Raw genomic sequence first — 24,057 nt, 5'->3', positions numbered from 1 at the left:
TCTAGGAGCTGTAACACCCAATGGAGGAAGTTTTAACACAGCGGGGTGTATGCATCAATCTCGAGTGCGGGTGTTATGAAATACATGCATTGCTAACATATGGCATGGGTCCGTTAACTTTTAACTACAGGCAAAGAAACCATGTAATTAATTCGAATAAGAAGGATGTTGTGAATCAAAACATATACTATACTTTCTTCACACCGTGTCTTCGTTTTTTTTTATGGGCTTTCCTTCAAAACTTGTGCACGCTTTTGCAAAAAAGAAAAAAAAAGAAGAAAGATATCCTACTAGTAACGAGCCATACTGTGATAATAGAAAAAAGAGGAAGAGGAAGAGGAAGAAGACTATTACTAGTGTGTTTTGAAGAAGGAATAGCAGTGTCGTGGGGAAGGAGTTTGGAGTTTACGTTGATGTTTATATAGAGCTTGTTTGCATGGGCCTCATTCGCAACATCAAAAACTTAACCGAAAACGATGGATTTTGGTCGACCACATATTTTTATGTCAAATATGAATGAAACCAAAGAAAAACAAAAGGCTACTTTTAGTTTTGTGTTTCTCCCCAACCCCATCACTCCCAAATCCGAAACATATCTTTCTTCTCGGCAATTTCTCCATGGTAAAGAAAATAGTAAGTCTTAAATTTTAAATATGTATATCTTTTAGCAAGGTATACTAAACTTAAGGCCACCCTTGTAAAGATGGGGTGAAAGGGCGCCCCCATTGGGTATAAATCACCAAGGTGCATTTAATACTCTTTGACTTGGAGCCATAAAAAATGCATGATGGTGATATTCAGCCAATGGGGGCTCCCTTTCACTCCAATTTTTGCAAGGGCGCTCCTCACTTTAGCATTCCTATCTTTTAGCATATAATGATAAATAAATGTAAATTTGAGGAATCATGGACAAGATATTTTCTTCTTCTTTTTCTGCTAGACTCTGGTTGCCTCCCCTAGGTGGAAAAGACAGATTTTGCATCCTCTTTCTCATTATTCCACCCCATTTTACCTTTCTTTATGAAATTTCTTTTACATGAAATTTTATTTTAATAATAATGAAAATGATATGTCTTTTTCATTTTTCCATAAACTGGGAGAGGTATCCAGTCCCAGCCCTGATCCCCTTATCACTAGGAAAAGTACATGCAATTCCTTCCTATTGATACATGTAAGTGGGACTATGTACAAATACACATGGTGTAACATGTAACCAATAATTACACTTAGACACATGTATCGTGAGTTATAGCCATTGTTGTCGTCGGAAAAAAGGTTATTTCTTATATGAGAATTAGATTGTATTTGGGGGGTATTCATGTCTTTTTCTTGTCATATAGGATTTTATTACTAATATACATCTAGACCTCCCGGACCCTCACCCCCGTGCACTGGGCTGCCCTTTTTTTTTCATGTCATATAGGATTTTATTACTAATATACAAGAATAACCTATAGTGGGAACTGGGAACACTCCATTACTCCATCACTCTCTCTCCAATTCTCTTCTCTCGTCAGTCCCTCTACTACTCTGACCACTAACAACTCCAACTATTGTTAAATGAGATTTATAGAAACAGTATCCTATTTTCATGTAAGTGAAGACTTTTTCTTGTAGCTTCCTAATAGAACTTGGAGAGAGAGAGAGAGAGAGAGAGAGAGAGAGAGAGAGAGAGAGAGAGAGAGAGAGAGAGGAGTTGTCTCTCATAATTGTTTCCTAGTCTAAAAAGAGAGATTTAGGTTAAAAATAGGATAATAAAAACTAAAAAGAGAAATAGAGAAAGAGAGATAGAGAAAGAGAGATTTAGGTTTATAAAAACTAAATACCTTGTGTAGAGAGGAAGTGAAAGACATGATTAAGGCTTCTCTTGGTTTGGGTGCTCTTGGGGTTATATTCGGGTTATGGGAGAGAAGGGGATGATTCAGTTTAAGAGATCAGTGTGCTTCTTTTAAAGTGAATGGAGTGGTTTGAGATTGATCAAAAACCTAAAAATTTGAGATTGAAAAATTAGATGAAAAACAATCACTGCATGTCAAAGGAGAGTAAAGGGCATCCTAGTTACTAAGGCATTAAATGAAAAGACTGAGGAGCTAGAGAAAATGACTGATATCGATTGGAATGACTTTAAATTGATGGCTATTAACGTTATTCGATTGTGTCTTGCAGATAACACTATGTTTTTAACTTCATGGAAGAAGAATCATTATTTAAATTGTGAGAAAAGTTGTAGAAATTTATATGTCAAAAAGCTTAGCCAATTGATTGTATTTGAAATGATAGTTGATGGTTCTAGGAAGATGAAAATCTTCTTGAACACATAATTGTGTTCAATGGGCTTGTAGATCAATTCTAGAAGCTTGATAAATAGAAGATGAAATAACACAGTCTTATTACTTTTTTACTTCTCTTCCTGATTTTTACGATAACATAGTGATTATGCTACTATTCAAAAAAGACATAATGAAGTTATATGAAGTCATGATGTCAATTCTATCAAATGAGATTAGGAGGAGGCTTAATCGAGATGAGAGTCAAGAATATGGATTGATTATTCTTAGTGAGAATCGAATAGATAGATCGTATAATATAGAATCCGGAAATAACAGGTCAAGATTAATAGTCAGTATAAAGTAGCTAGGGGTGCAACTTGAGTCGGGTGCAACTCGAGTCTGACGGGTTAAACCCGAAAATCGGGTTCAACCTGAACCCGACAGGTTAAACCTGAAAAAAAGTAGGGTCAGCTTGAGTTCGGGTTGGGTTCGGCTCGAGGGTTGAACCTCGTCGGGTTGGGTAGGTTCAGGTTGGAAAAAAGGGTTCCTCGGGTTGGGTCGGGTTGGCCTCAACCCGACCCAACCTGACCCTAGTTGCACCCGTAGTATAAAGGTGTGCAGTATTATCATTAGAAGGGTTACAATCACTTCAACCAGAATGGTGAGCTTAACGAATTCTTGGACCGACTTCTCCTATTACCCTTGCCATGCTTTCTTCTTTTTCTCATCTTCTTTCTTACCAAAGAAGGAATCAAATTTCGATCGGTCCATGTCCTCTTCATAAAAAAAACCATTAAATTTTTTTTGACCTAGAAAGGCATTTCTATTAGTTATAAGGCTAATTAACCTTTTGAGGTACGAATGTTCTCTTCTTCATCTTCATCTTCATCTTCTTGGCTTCTTCTTTTCTTGTCTTTTCTTCTCCTAGCAAGATTGCTCACTCTCACTCCCTAGCTAAGAGTTAGGAGGGAAGATTCGAGTTCAAGTTTTGGTCGTTATTTGCAGAGTTGGGTATCTCTCGAAAACAAAGGTTTGAAGTGGACCAAAATTTACTGAGTACTTGGTATAATTCACACATTTGTGTACAAACCAACACAGATGAAGTCACACGAATATCTCTAGTTCATTCTATCCTACTGGCACTAGCAAGAAGTATGAGATATGCCAGGTACTTCTTCTCGCTTACCACATCAGAAAGATAGAAGGAAAATTTCTTAACCACTTTGCCCTAACAGTAGGACAAGATTACGTAGCTCTACTAGTGAACCCGGGTAATAGAAAGTTGTGAGGAGCATAGATGATAACGGTGGTACTAGTGTTTGTGATACCGTAAGTGAAGATTCTGTGCATTCGGACGATCTCCAGCGACCACGAAACTACAAAAAAAAAAAAAAAAAATTTGGGTGCATGGATCAATGCATATGGATGTGCAGAAGGGAATGGTGGAAGAGAGTTAGGGTTTTCCTCTATTACGACTTAGTTCTCTCAGGAAGGTGCGGATTAGCATATCCTTCTTAGGCATATGACCTCTAATGGCTTTTCTAATTCTCAAGGTATTTATGCCCTTGTGGGGGTAGTTGATTTTCTAGCAACTTTCCTGGAAAGTTTTTTCCATCTCCACTCGACAGTGATTTCTTCATTTCCAATAACTTTCCTAGAAGGACTTCTTTATCTCCTTAATCGGAGTGGTTTTTCCACTTCCAACCATGGCTTATCATATTAGGTCCATCATGATCAATCGATCAAGGACCAAGATCAACAGCCTGGAAGGACTTCTCCATCTCCTAAACTAGGAGAGGCTACCCACTTCCAACTATGGCCCACCACCGCCAATCGTACTCACCCACCTAATATAGCTATCCTCTCGCTAGGTGGGATATTGTCAACCACCTGATTAGCCATCCATACCAAACTGATTCACCAACTGATATGGCAGGCACATCCTCGACCAATGTCCCCAGTGCACATGCTATGAGATTGATAAAGACACCCATTTTGAAATCAGTTTATTTATACAAAATAATAACGTATAAATATAGTTTGCAAACAATGCTTGTGGGTGTGTGCGGTATGTACCTGTGATTGTCAGGTGATGATCGTCACCATCACGGATCTCCGATCGAGGGCTGATGGCCACATGATCCAACAATAAGACAAGCTGAATCTTGGTACTTGAAATGTGGGCCCTAATAAATAATGTCTTGATTTAGAGAGAGTCTCAACCGGGACATGGGTTTTAAAGCATGCTACATATGGAACTGCTCTAGTTACCTATACGGATATACTGAGTGTTACAAGTACGTACAAAATTGTGTGAAGCAAGCTAAGAAGTCGGCCTATATTGCTGAAAATACGGTAGTGATGGTAATGGATGAGCATAATAACACCAATAAACCTTTGGCTCTGTTTGTTTGGATTTTGAGTAATGTGTTTTTCCCAAAATCCAAGAAAATCTTGCAACGAATTGTACATGCTCGAGAAATAAGGTGGATATGTGGCTACAGTGAAATTAGATAAAAGGAAACACAAAATCTTTCAGTTTGGAAAAAATGACAAGGGCGGTGCCCTGGTCACTAGGGAAGAACGTGATTGGGGTCCCACACGACATGAGTCCCTTATGTGGTACCCACTTTCACCCACTTTCCTTCCTCCTTTTTTCAGACTTGAATGAACGTCCGGAAAAGTACAACGCAACGTCGAATTCTATGTTGGACTAACTTTTATAGTGAAGGGAGGAGACGAGGTAGTGAGATCATGCATACGTTTACATAAGTATTCTGTAGGGGAAATTATATATTCGCCCCCTTGTCTTCCCGATTCACCCTTGCAGTGTAAAAAGAGTAGCTATACTCATTGTTTTAAATTTCAGTTTCGGTATGCATTTCGGCCCTCACCGAAATTGAAATTTCGAAATCCTCTCACCGTTAAAAAACAATATATTATTTATTACTGATAGGGTCCGGACTCAGCACTGAGGGAATCCGGACTCAGCAATCCGGACTCAGCACTGAGGGGTCCGAACTCAGCATCCAATTAGCTTCTGGCACGTGGCCCTCACAAGGACCGTTGGAAGGCCAACACCTGTCTCCACTAGGTGTGACACCTGGACCAATCAGGGACCTCCACCTGCCCTCCTTAGGTATGAAACCTGGTCCATACAGAGGCCACCACCTGGCTCACAACTACCACCTGTCCTAGACAGGTGGCTCAGAATCACTATAAATAGCCTTCACTTGTGCTAAGGTGAGGGTCCTGAAAATCTGAGAACCAAAACTCTAAGCTTTTTGCTCTGACATTGCTCTACACTCCTGCTCATACTGACTTGAGTGTCGAAGCGCCCGTCCGGAGTATCACTCCGGGTTGGTCCTCTGACCCTTTTCTTTCTTGTCTGTACTCTGTGCAGCGCAGGACTCAACCAGCCATTCAGCCGTGGCTCGTTAGCCCGGACCACCCAGCCCTACCATAACCTGTTACCGATTTTAGGCCTAACAGATTTGGCGCCATCCGTGGGACCACGCAACAAAAAGCTGTTCGAAAATCTCACCCAGATAAAAATGGTAGGACAGACCGGCAAGCGAGCACCTCCGACTTCTCGGGCCACTCGGGCTACGGCCCCCCGTGAAGGACGAAGTGAGCGTCTGGCCTCGCAGGTGGAGGTCGGGGCGGCCGTGGAGCGGACTTCGCCCCACTCGGACCGTTCAGACCCCACCCCGACCCCGAGGGAGATGAGGGCTCTTTTTCAGGAAATGACCGCGGTAGTTGCGCAGTTCAGGAATGCGGCTCCCGCACTCCAGCAACACCCCGTCGAGGTTTCTCGACCTGTTCAGAGGGGAGAAAGCTCCCGCAGAGAACGCGCGTCTCCACCCCGCGACCAAACTCGTCACTCCACCCGAAGAGACCACCAGTCGCGGGACAGGAGCGTGCGTCCTGAGCCTCGTCGACAGCATCACCGGTCACGATCTCCCTCCGTGCAGAAGCGGGGCAGCAAGAGAGACCCTATGCACGGAGAGGGATCGCGGCACCGGCGAAGAAGTCCCCTCAGCCAGTCCGGATCCGCAAGGAGCCCATCAGCCGTAAGGAGTAGACCTGCCCGTCTGGCCGAACAGAGGGATGATCCGATGTTGCTAAGAATCCAGAAGATCGATAACAGAATCGAGGAGCTGGCTAGAGATCATGGCCGCCCTGCTTCAAGGATCTTTAGTAGCAATCCCCCTTTCACAGATCGGGTACTCGGTGCGGCAGTCCCCTTGGGCTTCAAGATGCCGCAGATCCCGCAGTATGATGGGACCACCGATCCCGTGGATCATCTGCAGACCTTCAGGACCACGATGCTTCTCCACGGGGCGTCGGACGGGTTCCTTTGCAGGGCACTCCCCACCACATTAACCGGAGCCGCAAGAGATTGGTACTCACGGCTCAAGCTCAAGTCCGTTGACAATTTCGACGACTTCGGGGACGACCTGGCCCGGCATTTCATGAGCAGCAGAAGGCCTCGAAAGACGACGGCTTCACTGATGGCCCTGAGGCAGGAAGACGGTGAGGCCTTAAAAGCGTTCGTTGGCCGGTTCAACAGGGAGGCCCTTCAGGTACCCAACCTGGATCCCTCCGCGGCAACGAATGCTCTTCTGGCCGGAGCCCGGTCCACCGACTTCCGAAGAGCAGTCGCCCGGCGAAATCCGCAGTCCTTGGCAGATCTGATGACCGGGGCGGAAGAGTACATCTCCGTCGAGGAGACTCTCGCTGCCCTGGATTCCGTCAGCAAGAGAAGACCAGAGGAGAAGAACCCCGCCAAGCAGCGTAGGGATGACAGACCCCAGAGGAAGGAGAGCAGTCCGTCCCGGAAGGAAAGGAGCTCCCCCCGGCCTCGAAAGGAGAGGAGCCCCCCGGCGAGGGAGCGCTACACGGCCCTCACCACGTCTAGGGCTCAAATTTTGGCAGCCATCCGGAAAGAAGACTTCATCCGGTGGCCGAAGAAGCAGACGTCGGAGGCAGGCACCCAAGACATGTCCAGGTATTGCCGGTTCCATAAGAGCCACGGCCACGACACCAACGCCTGCATTCATCTCAAGGAGGAAATCGAGCAGCTGATAAGCAGAGGGTACCTCGGGAGGTACTTAAAAAATAACGACAACAGAAGGGAGCGCCAGGACAACCCGAGACCCAAAGACAGAAGTCCTCGAGACGCCCAACCCCTAGGCGACCGCATCCAGGCTCCTGCCCCGGCCGTTCTCCCTCCTCAGGTACCTCAACCTCAACTCCAACCTCATGGTGTTATTGGTACCATTTCAGGAGGGCCGACCGCGGGAGGGACCTCTTCATCGGCCCGCAGGACCTATGCCCGGCAGGTCAACGCCGTCCACGCCTGCAGCAAGAGGGCCGAGCCAGAAAATGAGATATCCTTTTCGGAGGCAGATCTTGACGGTCTGATCCTCCCGCACGATGATGCCCTGGTCGTCACAATGCTAGTGGCGAACTGGGAAATGAAGAAGATCCTGGTCGACAACGGGAGCTCCGCCGACATCCTCTACTACCACGCCTTCGAACAGATGATGATCGGAGCTGACCGTCTGAAGCCGGCCAACTCAGATCTGTTCGGGTTCTCGGGAGAAGTTGTCAAGGTCGAAGGGCAGATTGAGCTTCCAGTTCTGATCGGGGAGCCGCCCCACCAGTCCTTCGCAATGGTGACCTTCCTGGTGGTTAAGGCCAAGTCGGCCTATAACGCCATTCTAGGACGCCCCGGCCAGAACCTCCTCCGAGCGATTCCCTCCGCTTATCACCAGAAGATGAAGTTCATTACGCTAGGAGGCGTAGGTGAAGTCAGAGGGGATCAGCCCCAATCAAGACAATGCTATGCGGCAGCACTGAGAGGGAAGAATGCGTCTGAGTCTCTTCCAATCGAGCTGTACGATCTGAGAGACGAAGCGCAGGTCACAGTCAACCAGCCCGCAGAGGACCTCATCTCTATTCAATTGAACATCGATGATGAACAGAGGGTTGTCCAGATCGGCTCTGCCCTGCCAGAGGCCGCGCAGCAGGATCTCGCTCAGTTCCTCAGGGCCAATGCAGATGTCTTTGCCTGGACTCCTTCAGACATGCCCGGCATTGACCCGTCGATTAGCACCCACGAGCTCGGTGTCGATCAGACCTGCAAGCCCGTGAAGCAGAAGCGTAGACACTTTGCACCGGAGAGACGGAGAGCCATCAGAGAAGAGGTGGAGAGGCTTTTGAAGGCCGATTTCATTCGTGAGATCCAGTATCCGGACTGGCTCGCGAATGTGGTAATGGTAAAAAAGTCCAACGGGAAGTGGAGGACCTGTATAGACTTCACAGACCTGAACAAGGCCTGCCCAAGAGACAGCTACCCACTTCCAAAAATAGACCAGCTCATTGACGCTACAGCAGGTCACGAGCTGCTCAGTTTCATGGATGCTTTCTCAGGATACAATCAAATCAGAATGTACGAGTCTGACATCCCGAAGACATCATTCGTTACCGACCAGGGGACTTATTGCTATCGGGTGATGCCTTTCGGACTGAAGAATGCGGGAGCCACTTACCAGCGTCTCGTCAACAAGCTGTTCAGAAATCAGATCGGCCGGAACATGGAGGTCTACGTTGATGATATGCTAGTGAAGAGTAGAAGTGCTTCCAACCATATCTCCGACCTCGAAGAAGCCTTCCAAGTCTTGAGGGAACACAACATGAAGCTTAATCCGACCAAATGTACGTTTGGTGTCGGAGCAGGCAAGTTCCTGGGCTTCATGGTAAGCCGGAGAGGAATAGAGGCGAATCCGGAGAAGATCAAGGCAGTAATGGAGCTGACTCCTCCCAGCACTATCAGAGAAGTACAGCGGCTGACTGGGCTGGTGGCAGCTCTGGGGCGGTTTATTTCAAAATCCGCCGAGAGATGCCTCCCTTTCTTCAATGCGATCAAAGGTATAAAAACCGCGCCCTGGACTCCGGAATGTCAAGCAGCGTTCGAGGAGCTGAAGCAGTATTTGTCCTCCCCTCCCTTGTTGTCCACGCCGGAGCCAGGAGAAGAGCTGATTCTGTACCTCTCAGCGGGACCCTTGGCGGTTGCAGCAGTACTGATCAAAGAAGAATCTAATCAGCAAAAGCCGATCTACTATGTTAGCAAGGTCCTCCACGATGCAGAGACCAGATATCAGAGAGTAGAGAAGCTCGTGTGCGCCCTCATTACGGCGGCCCGGAAGCTAAGGCCGTACTTCCAGGCGCACACAATCAAGGTCCTGACAGGACAGCCTCTCAGACAGATCCTCCACCGGCCAGACACTTCGGGCCGGCTTGTCAAGTGGGCCGTGGAGCTCAGTGAGTTTGATATCAAGTTCCTACCCAGGCCGGCGATCAAAGCTCAGATCCTCGCTGACTTCATAGCCGAGTGCACAGTTCCGGACCCAGACCCCGGGCTAGTAGCAGTTCCATCTCCAGAAGCAGAGCTGGCCGTGCCAGATCCTCGGGTCGTTTCCAGAGCATCACCGCCCCCCGGGCCTGAGACCGTCATCGCGCACCCAGTTTTCGATGAAGAGCCGCTCTGGGAAGTTTATGTGGACGGGTCATTGAACAAGACAGGGTGTGGTGCAGGGCTAGTTCTCACTGGACCAGAGGACTTCGTCCTGAACTATGCCTTGAGGTTCGGTTTCCGTGCGTCCAATAATGAAGCAGAATATGAAGCGCTCATCGCCGGGATGAATCTTGCTGTGCAGACCCGTGCTCAGAGGTTAAAGGCGTACTGCGATTCACAGCTCGTCGTCTGTCAGATCCAGGGAGTATATGAAGCCCGTGAAGAGCGAATGATCAAGTACCTGGGGAGGGTTCGCAGTCTGGCCGTTTATTTCAAGAGCTTTGAGGTCGTCAGAATCCCCCGAGCAGAGAATGTAAAGGCAGATGTGCTATCAAAGCTCGCAGCCTCAGGTTACACCGCCCTCAGGGAAATTCGCATGGAGTTTCTGAAGAGGTCCAGTATCGACGCCCAGTCCGTCGTGGTGATGCAGATTGACGATGAGCCGTGCTGGATGGATGAGATAATCAGGTACCTGCGCAGCGGAGAGCTCCCGGGAGAGAGAAAGGAGGCCCGTAAGGTCATGCAGAGGGCAGCGAGGTTTTCACTGGATTGCGAGACTCTATACAAGAGGTCGTATACCCTCCCGTATCTGAAGTGTCTTCGCCCCAGTGATGCCTTGTTAGCCCTGCAGGAAACCCATGAAGGAATCTGCGGAGAGCACCTCGGGGGCAAGGCCCTGGCCATTAAAATCCTCCTGAGAGGTCTGTACTGGCCTACGCTGAGGAAGGACGCGCTGAGCCTTGTGAAAAAGTGTGAGAAGTGCCAGAAGTTCTCTCCAGCCGTCCACCAGCCACCCGTTCCGATGGCCCTGATCATCAGTCCTCTTCCCTTCGCAGTATGGGGAATGGATATTCTGGGCCCCTTTCCGCCGGCCTCAGGAGGCCGTGAGTTCGTCGTTGTCGCCATTGATTATTTCACCAAATGGGTAGAAGCAGAGCCTCTGGCCAAGATCACTGAACAGAATGTACAGAACTTCTTCTGGAAATCAGTGGTGTGCAGGTTCGGAATCCCCCGGGTCCTCATAACGGACAATGGCAAGCAGTTCGATTCGAGGAACTTCCGAAAGTTTTGTTCTGACCTGCACATAGAGCAGAGATTCACATCTGTGGCACATCCTCAGACGAATGGGCAGACAGAGGTGACGAACAGGACCCTCTTGCAGGGGATAAAGAAGAGACTGGATGGCAAGGCAGGGCGTTGGGCAGACGAACTGTATCATGTGCTCTGGGCGTATCGGACCACTCCGCGTACGGCCACAGGCGAGTCACCATTCAATCTCTCCTTCGGAACAGAAGCAGTGATCCCGGTCGACATCGGCGTCCCCTCCCCAAGGATCGTCCATTTCAGTGAGCAGCTCAACGGGGACGGACTCCGTGCCAACCTTGACTTGCTTGAGGAAGTCCGAGAGGAATCTCAAATCAGGACGGCGGCCTATAAACAGAAAATATCCAGATATCATGACGTCAAGATCCGACCAAGAGAATTCCGTGCAGGCCACCTAGTCCTGAGGAAAGCCTCCGTTTCCCAGCCAAGAAGCGTGGGCAAGCTCTCTCCGACCTGGGAAGGACCGTACCGAGTCAAGGAAGTCATCCGCCCAGGAAGCTATCGGTTAGAGTCCCTCGACGAACAGATGCTGCCACATGCTTGGAATTCTAGAAATCTTCGGATCTACTACCAGTAATTTTGTTTGTCTTCATAGGCTTGTAAAGAACTGCTGTAATCATCCGAATTCTGTAATGAATAAAATAAGTTTCCCAAATGATTGTCCTTCTTTGAGCAACTCATTTAGACATCAGTATATAGCAGCAGTGGTGCACTCCGGCTCATCCTAATGGCTTGGAGATCAGTTCCAGCCAGGACGCCCGCAGTGGAAACCACCTTCAAATATTTCCTAAGTGTTTGAGTACCAAGCTTCCAGCTCGGGTCTCGCAGACTTAGGACGAGCAGCAGTGGTGCACTCCGGCTCATCCTAATGGCTTGGAGATCAGTTCCAGCCAGGACGCCCGCAGTGGAAACCACCTTCAAATATTTCCTAAGTGTTTGAGTACCAAGCTTCCAGCTCGGTTCTCGCAGACTTTGGACGAGCAGCAGTGGTGCACTCCGGCTCATCCTAGTGGCTTGGAGATCAGTTCCAGCCAGGACGCCCGCAGTGGAAACCACCTTCAAATATTTCCTAAGTGTTTGAGTACCAAGCTTCCAGCTCGGTTCTCGCAGACTTTGGACGAGCAGCAGTGGTGCACTCCGGCTCATCCTAATGGCTTGGAGATCAGTTCCAGCCAGGACGCCCGCAGTGGAAACCACCTTCAAATATTTCCTAAGTGTTTGAGTACCAAGCTTCCAGCTCGGCTCTCGCAGACTTAGGACGAGCAGCAGTGGTGCACTCCGGCTCATCCTAATGGCTTGGAGATCAGTTCCAGCCAGGACGCCCGCAGTGGAAACCACCTTCAAATATTTCCTAAGTGTTTGAGTACCAAGCTTCCAGCTCGGTTCTCGCAGACTTTGGACGAGCAGCAGTGGTGCACTCCGGCTCATCCTAATGGCTTGGAGATCAGTTCCAGCCAGGACGCCCGCAGTGGAAACCACCTTCAAATATTTCCTAAGTGTTTGAGTACCAAGCTTCCAGCTCGGCTCTCGCAGACTTAGGACGAGCAGCAGTGGTGCACTCCGGCTCATCCTAGTGGCTTGGAGATCAGTTCCAGCCAGGACGCCCGCAGTGGAAACCACCTTCAAATATTTCCTAAGTGTTTGAGTACCAAACTTCCAGCTCGGTTCTCGCAGACTTAGGACGAGCAGCAGTGGTGCACTCCGGCTCATCCTAGTGGCTTGGAGATCAGTTCCAGCCAGGACGCCCGCAGTGGAAACCACCTTCAAATATTTCCTAAGTGTTTGAGTACCAAGCTTCCAGCTCGGTTCTCGCAGACTTTGGACGAGCAGCAGTGGTGCACTCCGGCTCATCCTAGTGGCTTGGAGATCAGTTCCAGCCAGGACGCCCGCAGTGGAAACCACCTTCAAATATTTCCTAAGTGTTTGAGTACCAAGCTTCCAGCTCGGTTCTCGCAGACTTTGGACGAGCAGCAGTGGTGCACTCCGGCTCATCCTAGTGGCTTGGAGATCAGTTCCAGCCAGGACGCCCGCAGTGGAAACCACCTTCAAATATTTCCTAAGTGTTTGAGTACCAAGCTTCTAGCTCGGTTCTCGCAGACTTAGGACGAGCAGCAGTGGTGCACTCCGGCTCATCCTAGTGGCTTGGAGATCAGTTCCAGCCAGGACGCCCGCAGTGGAAACCACCTTCAAATATTTCCTAAGTGTTTGAGTACCAAGCTTCCAGCTCGGTTCTCGCAGACTTAGGACGAGCAGCAGTGGTGCACTCCGGCACATCCTAGTGGCTTGGAGATCAGTTCCAGCCAGGATGCCCGCAGTGGAAACCAACTTCAAATATTCCCAGCTCGGTTCTCGATGCAGCACAGAAATAATGCGTACAAAAAATAAGAATGCTGTACAGACAGTTGAACAAAAATTGTATTTGTATTCAGTATTCATATTCGTATTACAAAATTGCTCTCTTCGCCGAGCTGGCTTACAAAGAATAGGCGTTACCAACTGTGCAAACAAAAAACGTATCATCAAAAAAGAAAGAAGGCTGCCGATCAGGCCTCCTCGTAGGCCACCACCTCGGTGACGACCCCTGCGGGAGTGAGGGCTGCGAGCTCGCCACCCTCCGCCGAGGAGACGGCGGCCACAGTCACCTCCGCATCCACCTCAATAGGCCGGGAGGAGTCCGGTTCGTCTTCCTCCTCATCTTCCTCATCCTCTGGAGGTGCATACGGGACGGTTAGCCCGTCCAAGGAGATGTCGGGGTGAATCTTCTTCACCTGCTCGGAGCAGAGAAGGAAACCCGCCCTGTAGGCCTGGAGGCCTAAGTCGAAGTGCTGGGCCTCCTTCCTCTCCTCAGTTTCCTTCACGGCCTTCTCCACGGCCGCCTTTTCCTTCCTTCCGGCCCTCTCAGCCGCACTCAGGAGATCCTGCACGGCCTGGTTTTTGACCCTCTGCAGTTCGTCCTGTAAGCTGTTGAGCTCGGCCTCTTTGATCTGGACGGCTTCATTGAGCTCGCCGTTCTCCTTCTGGAGCTGGGCCTTTTCGGACTCGATCCTTGTGATCGTCTCAGAGAAGAGATATCGCTTCTTGGCCATATCCCTTGAGTACACCTGGAGTTGATAGAGGGCGGAGCTGATTGCCGCTTCGCAGGTCTCCGGCACCTCTTTTTCGACTGCTAGCCGGTCGCGGGCGAGGACACCCTTGTACATCAACTCTGCGGCCACCCGGGTATCCCCCAGGCCGGTGTCCGTTTTCTGCACGGCCCAGTTCGGACGGAAGACGTTGTCGCCTCCAACCGATGCCGTAGCCGGCATACCCAGTACTGCCCCGCCGTGCTTTGACCCCGTCGCCGCTCCGGACTTGGAGCTCTGACCCGTGGTGTCTGCCCGGCTCGATAGGGCAAGCTTATGCGTCGCCCGGCTGCTTTTAAGAGGCTTAGCCAGCGCGACCATCGGCGGGGTCGACTCCGGCACCTTCCTCTTCTTGCCCTTTGTTTGGGGCTGCTCCTGCGCTGGGGACGCGCCCGAAGACTGCTTGATTCTGTCCAAAAGGGACATCTGCTTCACCATTTCTGCAAAAGAGAACGGAGCGCAGTCAGCAATATGAAAGTTGAAAAATACTTCAGAAAAATAAATGCTATCCTATAGTGTCTACGTACGTGCCGGCGTCGCACGGCTGACCCCGAGTGCGACCAGCTCGGCCTCTTCTTCGAACTCTGAGCAGTGAATTGGACCTCGCTTGAGCTCTTCTTTGATCAGAGCGAAGGTCATATGGTCATAGTCTTCGAGAGCTGGTTTTTTACTAAGGCGGCGAGTGTCCGGCGTTCTCCATTGTAATGAGAACGGCCACTGCGAGCCCGGCGCGGTGTCCTTTACATAGAAGAACCTGTTCTTCCATGTGTGAATGGAAGAAGGTATCCCAGTGATCATTTTCATTTCAGGCCTCTGGCTAATGTAGATCCAGCCGCCGTCCTTATGCCTCTTCAGGTGCGCACACATCCTGAAGACGGGCACGGTGGGGTTCCTACGGAGCCGGACTTCAAGAAGGTACAAGAAGCCGATCAGTGTCCTCCAAGAGTTCGGGACGACCTGTGTAACTGCCAGCCCGTAGTAATTCAGTGCATCCGCAAAGAAGGGGTGGAAGGGGAGCCTAAGCCCGGCCCGGAAGGCCTCCTCATACACGCAGAGGTCTGCGCTATCGTTGCTGGCCCGATCCCCTTCGACAGCCGCCCTCAGAATGTACCGGCTAGGAATACAGTATTTGTCCCTGACGATCTGAAGCCTGTTCGGCCACAGATGGTTCACCTCGTATAGGGCCCCGATGTTATACTGCGGGTTGGCTTCCATCTGTGCCTCCGCTATCACCTCGACTGGCATGCGCGACGATTGAGGGACTGCCGCTTCGACGTCCTCATCATCGTCGCTGGTTTCTACCCGATCCGGTCCGTCCCCACAGGCCGGGATTGTGTCTAAGTCCACACTCATCTCCTCACCGCTCTCCTCGTCTATTATGATCACTAGCTCTTCGCCCTCAACACCGGCCTCCTCTATAGGTGAGGCCGGAACCGCCCTCTCCGATGCCTCGGACCCCGATGCGGTACTGGTCGAACCGGACTCCTTTGAACTGGAGTCCGTCTCCGAACTAGTACTAGTCCGTCTCCTTTGAACTGGAGTCAGTGAGGACCTCCGGGCTCACTGATCCGAAGCGGGCAGAAAACTTGAGCAGCCGAACAGAAGAGGAGGAGAGTAAAAGATGAAAAGTAAGAAATGAAGAGTAAACTCCTGTATTTATAGAGAAGCTGGGAAGAGCGGGAAAAATCCCGCCCATTTCCGCCAGCCGGAGTGCGCCACGTCGCCTTCCGCATTAAATGCGCCACTCGCATTAAATGCGCCGCTCGCATTAAATGCGCCGCCTGCATTAAATACAAGGCACAGGTCCCAAAGCGCCAGAAGACAAAAGACCTGTCCGGCTTTCCGGACAGGATATGGTGCATTCGAAAGACAAAGACCTGTCCGGCTGTCCGGACAGGATAATTCAAAAGACAAAGACCTGTCCGGCTGTCCGGACAGGATATGGCACGTTCGCTAGGCGACAAAAGCGCTAGGCGACAAAAGACCTGTCCGGCTGTCCGGACAGGATAATTCAAAAGACAAAGACCTGTCCGGCTGTCCGGACAGGATATGGCACGTTCGCTAGGCGACAAAAGCGCTAGGCGACAAAAGACCTGTCCGGCTGTCCGGACAGGATAATTCAAAAGACAAAGACCTGTCCGGCTGTCCGGACAGGATATGGTGCATTCGAAAGACAAAGACCTGTCCGGCTGTCCGGACAGGATATGGCACGTTCGCTAGGCGACAAAAGCGCTAGACGACAAAAGACCTGTCCGGCTGTCCGGACAGGATAATTCAAAAGACAAAGACCTGTCCGGCTGTCCGGACAGGATATGGCGCGTTCGCTAGACGACAAAAGCGCTAGACGACAAAAGACCTGTCCGGCTGTCCGGACAGGATATGGCGCGTTCGCTAGACGACAAAAGCGCTAGACGACAAAAGACCTGTCCGGCTGTCCGGACAGGATATGGCGCGTTCGCTAGACGACAAAAGCGCTAGACGACAAAAGACCTGTCCGGCTGTCCGGACAGGATAATTCAAAAGACAAAGACCTGTCCGGCTGTCCGGACAGGATATGGCACGTTCGCTAGGCGACAAAAGCGCTAGGCGACAAAAGACCTGTCCGGCTGTCCGGACAGGATAATTCAAAAGACAAAGACCTGTCCGGCTGTCCGGACAGGATATGGTGCATTCGAAAGACAAAGACCTGTCCGGCTGTCCGGACAGGATATGGCACGTTCGCTAGGCGACAAAAGCGCTAGACGACAAAAGACCTGTCCGGCTGTCCGGACAGGATAATTCAAAAGACAAAGACCTGTCCGGCTGTCCGGACAGGATATGGCGCGTTCGCTAGACGACAAAAGCGCTAGACGACAAAAGACCTGTCCGGCTGTCCGGACAGGATATGGCGCGTTCGCTAGACGACAAAAGCGCTAGACGACAAAAGACCTGTCCGGCTGTCCGGACAGGATATGGCGCGTTCGCTAGACGACAAAAGCGCTAGCCGACAAAGGACCTGTCCGGCTGTCCGGACAGGATATGGAGCATTCAAAAGACAAAGGACCTGTCCGGCTGTCCGGACAGGATAATTTAGAGGATAAAGACCTGTCCGGCTGTCCGGACAGGATAATTCAAGACGACAAAAGACCTGTCCGGCTGTCCGGACAGGATATGGCGCGTTCGCTAGACGACAAAAGCGCTAGGCTACAAAAGGTTTTACCAGCAAAGACCTGCCCGGCTGGCCGTTCACAGCCTTAGCCGAGCAGGACCACATGACTTCCTGAACCAAGGACGTCCAGGACCCCTGGCCGCCCAGGCCTCTGGTCAAAAATTCAGCCGTGCTGGATAGTCGAATGCCTTCTGCCCGGCCGTACTCCTTGAGGCCAAACGCCAAGGCCAGGCCAGGGCGCCAGGAGTCTCCTGTCCAGCCACTATTTCTCCTAGCTGAGTCTGAGCCCGGCCTCAGCTGCCTGGAGGTCTTAAGGCTGGCCTGACGCTGTCTTTACCTTCTCTTTGCTTCTTCTAGCCACTTTCATGGCTTGAAGAACCAGGGGGCAACTGATAGGGTCCGGACTCAGCACTGAGGGAATCCGGACTCAGCACTGAGGGGTCCGAACTCAGCATCCAATTAGCTTCTGGCACGTGGCCCTCACAAGGACCGTTGGAAGGCCAACACCTGTCTCCACTAGGTGTGACACCTGGACCAATCAGGGACCTCCACCTGCCCTCCTTAGGTATGAAACCTGGTCCATACAGAGGCCACCACCTGGCTCACAACTACCACCTGTCCTAGACAGGTGGCTCAGAATCACTATAAATAGCCTTCACTTGTGCTAAGGTGAGGGTCCTGAAAATCTGAGAACCAAAACTCTAAGCTTTTTGCTCTGACATTGCTCTACACTCCTGCTCATACTGACTTGAGTGTCGAAGCGCCCGTCCGGAGTATCACTCAGGGTTGGTCCTCTGACCCTTTTCTTTCTTGTCTGTACTCTGTGCAGCGCAGGACTCAACCAGCCATTCAGCCGTGGCTCGTTAGCCCGGACCACCCAGCCCTACCATAACCTGTTACCGATTTTAGGCCTAACAATTACCAAATTTCAGCATAAATTACTGAAATTTCGGTAATTTTGGCCTAAATTTCAGACTAATACTTTATATTATTAAAAAATTTAGATTTGAGTTAAATTTTTTGAAATTTGGCCCATTTCGGCCGAAATCCGAAATTTCGGTGAAAACATCTCAATTATTTATTTGTTGGGCCCCAAAAATTCTTTACAGATCTGAGGGTTAGGATCATCCTGTGAAGAAGATTTTGGGGGTATGGCTGATCAAATCGCTCTGCGGAAGCATTTCTTCACGATTGTCAAACCAAACAGTGTCCTTAAGATGAAGTACAATTATCAACATTGAGTCCCACATGAAAGACATTTGTATGTAATTAGGACCATTGATACGGTCGACCATCATGACGCGACCGAATGGGCCTGGTCCCATGCCAATGGTCATACCATACGTATGATTCAAGACCTTTAAAAATCAATACTTCTAAATTATCGTTGTGGGACCCTAAATGAGAGCTCGCAGATCAAGGCGTTGGATAAACCGATTAAGCTAATCCAACGGCAGGATCAGTCTCACCATGATACAGCCCAGGTTGACCTGTGATGCCATTAATAAATTAAATTCAAAATTGAAAAAAAAAATGTAAATAAAGAACAAAAAAAGGCAAGATGAAGACAGTTTAGATTCCTTATTTGTGACGTATTTTGGATTCTACTTTAATCTAAACTTTTGTGGGCCGTTTGGATATCCTGGATTTTACGATCTAAATCCTGAATTTTATAAGCTAAAACCTCGATTTTACATTTTTAGGATTGTAAATTCCAGGTTTTAGCTAATAAAATCCAGGTTGTAGCTTGTAAAATCCAGGATTTTCCAATCCTGGATTATAAAGTCCATGTATCAAAAGGCCAGTTAGAGAATCTAAAAAATTTATTATTCTACTTGATGTTAACATAATTTTGCGAATTAGAAAAAAAAAAAGAAATTAAATCTTAATTTAGATTTTCTATTAGTTGACAAAGTAACTCGGTAAATGGTGGACGTTAAATTTAACATCCTACCTTTAGTTTTTTTTTTTTTTTTAAAAAAAAAATTATTATTCGAAGACAATGCTCTATTAAGTAAATCATAGTCTAAGTTTAGTCCACATTGTGTGGACCAAATTGACTACTTCAAATGGTTGGCACAGTCTAATTTAAAAATCAGGCGTGACGGTTTGATTTTTGTAAGGGATTTTTGCCAATTAGTCCCTCCGTACCAAAATAAATGCTAAAACATCCCTAAGTACTATTGGGTATTATCTGAAGAGTCCAGCTTTTAAAAAATTATCTTTAAATAATACCCAATACTTAGGGATGTTTTAGCATTTACAGTAGATAGATTGATCAAACCGAACCGAAAAAATGACCGGGATGGTTGGAACGGGCCAGATCGGCCAATTTGGTGTAATTTTTAGAACATTAATCTGTACTGTATGTGGGGGGAAAGTTGGATCTCTAGGGATAACTTGGCTCTCCATGAAACTAAATTTTCCTACATGGATTGCAGGGATTTTCTAGAAAAGTTTGGAAAGAAAAAAATCTCTAAATTAACTATAGTCTTATTATTTCCCTCTAAAAAAATTTTTCCATCAGAAATATTTTTCTTGCAATCCAATTGGCAAAAAAACAGTATACATGTTACCCTGTGACTAATCAAAGGGTAAAGATTGCATGATTAATGGCATTGGGCACATGTTCTGTCATGGCTCACATCCAGATATGGCCAAGCAAATGAATTGTTTGCACTATAAATAAAAAATGTGGCCGGTATCTACTTAGACACCTGTCCTGAAAATGACATTTTAAGGATGTTTGGTTCATTTTAGGATGTCGGGATCATTTTCAGGAGGCTCGTACGTTATAATTAAGGGTGTCAATTTGGCTCGGGCTCGGAAACTCGCTCGAGCTCGGCTCGAATCCTTAACGAGCCGAGCTGAGCCGGCTCGCCAGGCTCGTTAAGCTTAACGAGCCGAGCTCGATTTAGGCCAGGCTCGGCTCGTTAAGAATTTAATATATTTAAATATATATGTTATATATTAATATATACACTAAAAGGGTTGTCCAGGGAGTGAAAGGGGGAGGCAAAATATGTCACTTCATTTTTGGAACCCCATTTGTTACTTGGACCACTCCCCATAGTGTAAAAAATGTAGTCAAATTACACTAGTAGGGCTGTCCAGGGAAGATGAGGGTGTGAACTTAATATAACCTGAGCTCGGTAAGGCTCGCGAGCCTGGCCGAGCCGAGCCGAGCCCGAGCCCGAGCTGAGCCCGAGCCGAGCTTTTGAGCTTAACGAGCCGAGCCGAGCCTGGCCAAGCTCGGCTCGTTTACACCCCTAGTTATAACTCGTTTACATCCCTAGTTATAATAATGTTATAATAATACGTAAAAATAGGGATTTGCTAGGGACCACCTCAGAAGGCATTTCGTGGACCGTCATTGCAAGAGAGAGCAGCAACATAGGCTCACTTATCAACAGATTTTGTCTTATTCATCTTAGGCGGTTGCTCTCTCATGCAACAGCCGGCCCACGAAATTCTTTCTGCGATGGTCCTAGCAAATCCCTTAAAAATATATTTAGTTTTTTTTTTTAATATATGTAGCAATTTCCATAATTCCATTAGAAATTTAGTAAATAAAAGTTCAAAATTAAAGTCTATTGGCCGGGGATAGTCATTTAAATCGAATGCTCAATAGCCATAAAATTAGGGCTGCAACTCGGGTCGGGCGGGTCGGGTTTTGAAGAACCCAAACCAACCTGAGAAATATCTCGGGTCGGGTCGGGTCGGGTTTTTTTTCTGGAAAACCCACGAGACCCAAACCCGGCCCTACCCATGATAAATCTCGAGTCGGGTCGGGTTTTTTCACGTTGACGCAATTTTTTAAGGAAAACTCTTGTTTGGCAAGGCAATTTCCTTTCTAGAATGGGCAAGCAATCATTTTCACCAAAAAAATTAAAAATTAAACATGAAATATTTCTTTTACAGGCTCACATTGAGGAAAAATCAGTAATGAGTTATGGAAAGTTGGGCAAAGATAAGAGATTAATAACGAGTCTGATTCTTCAATGACACAAAGAAGATGACCGTAAAAAACAAAAAATGAACGAAATTGCAGGCCATGCAATGAAATTAAACATACTAGATGTCTTGAGTAGGCCATGTAAGGAAAGTAAACTTACTGGACGTCTTCTCCAGAGGAAAAAAACTCGTCACATAACTTTTTTGTAGTAAAGGTTGCTCTACCACAACAAGTTCCAAGCCATGAAGCCCACGTTCTAGCTGTTTGATGGAAAATTAATAATATTCAGCATCTGAATTACAAGTGCTCCATGTGAGTCAAAAGGAAAGAAATACACAGTTAAAAGGCATTCTTTCATCACCTGCATAGTTCCAGAAGAGAGTTGAGCATGCATATACAACACTATCACTGCAGTGCCACTGAAGCAAAAATTAAATAACAAAGATCTGTGAAATGCAGCTATACCAGGGAAACAAAAGGATTAAATTAAGTACAACTAAAATACTATCTAGGTAAGCTACTGACTGCAATGTGCAAAGCAACCTGTACCACAGATCTCATGAATTTGAACACAATAAGAAGAGGTATTGACTTTTGAGAACGAAAACTTACATTATTCATTTGAAACATCTTTTTATATTGTTTTCCCAAGGCATTTATGGGCTCCGTAAGAACCTACAAAGCGATGTTGTAAACACAATTCTTAGATGGAGCCTGTCCAAGGAACTACCTCAACAACTTGGTCCTCAGTGAGAGCAGACAAACTAACAATTACTGGGAATCGCCCAACAAATTCTGGTATCAAACCGTAGGCAATAAGATCACCACTTTCGGCCTGTAAAGCAATAATTTCTCAAATGGAATGAATATAAAGTAGCTTTCTAGTCATGAAGGTGATTTCTGATATAAGGTCAATGATGATATTGAATGCCATATTAAGAAACTTATCAAAACATAATTATCATATTAAGCACAAAGTTGCTCAAAACCACTATAATGTATTGTTCCAGCCCACTGCAAACCAAGTTGTCCCCAGAAACTAAAGAAATGTAAAACATTTCTAAAACAAAGTTACTCAAAATTAAGTGCAAAAAGACAACATATGCCTAATAGACTTAAAAGCTAATGTAGTTGATTCCATTGTTTCTGCACCAAAAAGAATTCCAATAGGTTTCTGCATATAAAAAAAACACACGAAGTATGAGTGAATTTTTGCATTACAAAAGTTGAGTATTATCCAAAGGAATTTATAGACAGCCATTATCTAAAAGAATTTATGTATGAAGTTTACCTCATCTATGGCATAGCTCAAGATTGTTATCATATTATGGAATTTGTCGAGAATCAATGAGACCTTCAAAAAGAAAAGAAAATACATTAGAATTTTTAAAACATATTTATAATTATCTAAGCAAATGTGTAGTTACATTACCTGATTCAATGATTTCAATATCATTATCATGTTGATAAACTTCGATTTCTTCATCATTATCACCATCACATCTAACAGCTCGTAGCCAATCTTGAGTGCAAACCAATGCTTGCACAACCACAGGACTCATTGAACTTCTGTATTTGTCAAGAATTCTACCACCGGTACTGAAAGCCGACTCTGAAGCAACTGTAGATACCGGAATCGATAAGATATCACGAGCCATTTGAGAAAGTATATGATACTTTGAGCTGTTAATTTTCCACCAGCTCAAAATGTCGAATTTAGGATCATCTACATGATTCTCTTCTTTCAAATATCGTTCCAGCTCTGATGTCGGCCCAACATCATTCTTTTCAGCACTCATCTTGAAAAATTATTTTTGTAAACTAGAAATCCTCCTCTCACCAAGAGGAAAAGTTCTATCGTCAACCTCTGAAAATCTTTCCACTGACTGTAAAACTCGCCTTCGCCTTGAACTATAGGCAGATACATACTCATCATAAATCTTAAAGGCCTCATACTTAACAAGTGAAACTTGTGATTCATCCGTAGCATAGATAAGATGGTACATAAAACTCAAATATTTAAGCTTATACCTAGGATCAAGGACAACTGCAATAGCAAGCATCACATTGCACTCCCTCCAATATTTATCAAACTTACTTTACATCTTAGTAGCCATTTGGTTAATAGATACATCTTCGTGTATAGCCATCCCAAGCAAGTGTTCTTGAATCGCAAAAACCTCATGAAAATACAAATTTGTAGTTGTATATTTATGCCCAGAGAAAAGCTTTGTAGCATCATAAAAGACTTTTAATAATCGGCAAATAACTTTAGCATTCTTCCAATCAACAACAGTAGGGGCTTCTCTTGCAAAGATGGCATCTCGTGTCTGTAAGCGAGTAAAGGCACTCTCAAACTGTAATGCAGACTCTAGCATAAGAAAGGTGGAGTTCCATCTTGTAGCCACATCTATACATAAGCCTCTCTTACTTGAAAGCCTCTCTTGCAAAATACATTCTTCAAACAACTGTTTTCTTGCTTGTGAACTCCGAACATATTTAACACTTTCTCGAATAACATCAACCGATTCTTTAATCTCATTTAGCCCATCTTGCACTATGAGATTGATGACATGTGCAGCACAACGAATGTGAAAAAATCGACCTTCTTGTAGTAACATGCCTTTCCTTGAAAGAACCGGAAGAAGTGTCCTACCAGCAACGGTGTTATTTGAGGCATTATCTAGGGTAATGGTACTTAACTTGCTTATATTCCAATCAATCAAGCACAATTCAATTGCATTCGCAATAACATCTCCCCCATGTGGAGCTGGAACCATACAAAAATTCAGAATCTTCTTATGTAACTTCCAATTATCATCAATGAAATGTGCTGTAAGACATAAATAACCTAAAGTCTGATTAGATGTCCACAT

The 24,057-nt window shown here is 47.0% G+C and overlaps 1 protein-coding gene across 1 annotated transcript; it reads right to left on the bottom strand.

Annotated features, from left to right (window-relative positions):
• Positions 1–23,280: 23,280 nt before the first annotated feature.
• Positions 23,281–24,057, bottom strand: LOC143876347 (zinc finger BED domain-containing protein RICESLEEPER 2-like). The gene has a single exon (XM_077378064.1). It carries the CDS (start codon positions 24,055–24,057, stop codon positions 23,281–23,283), a length of 777 nt encoding a protein of 258 aa, XP_077234179.1.

The sequence above is a fragment of the Tasmannia lanceolata genome, unplaced genomic scaffold, assembly GCF_043159265.1.
Source record: "Tasmannia lanceolata isolate RefF3 unplaced genomic scaffold, GAP_Taslan_0.1 ptg000005l, whole genome shotgun sequence".
Taxonomy (NCBI): Eukaryota; Viridiplantae; Streptophyta; class Magnoliopsida; order Canellales; family Winteraceae; genus Tasmannia; species Tasmannia lanceolata.
This window is presented reverse-complemented; position numbering and strand designations above follow the sequence as displayed.

Coding starts and splice junctions, on each gene's coding strand:
- LOC143876347 (XM_077378064.1), bottom strand. CDS start 24,057: ATGTGGACATCTAATCAGACTTTAGGTTATTTATGTCTTACAGCACAT.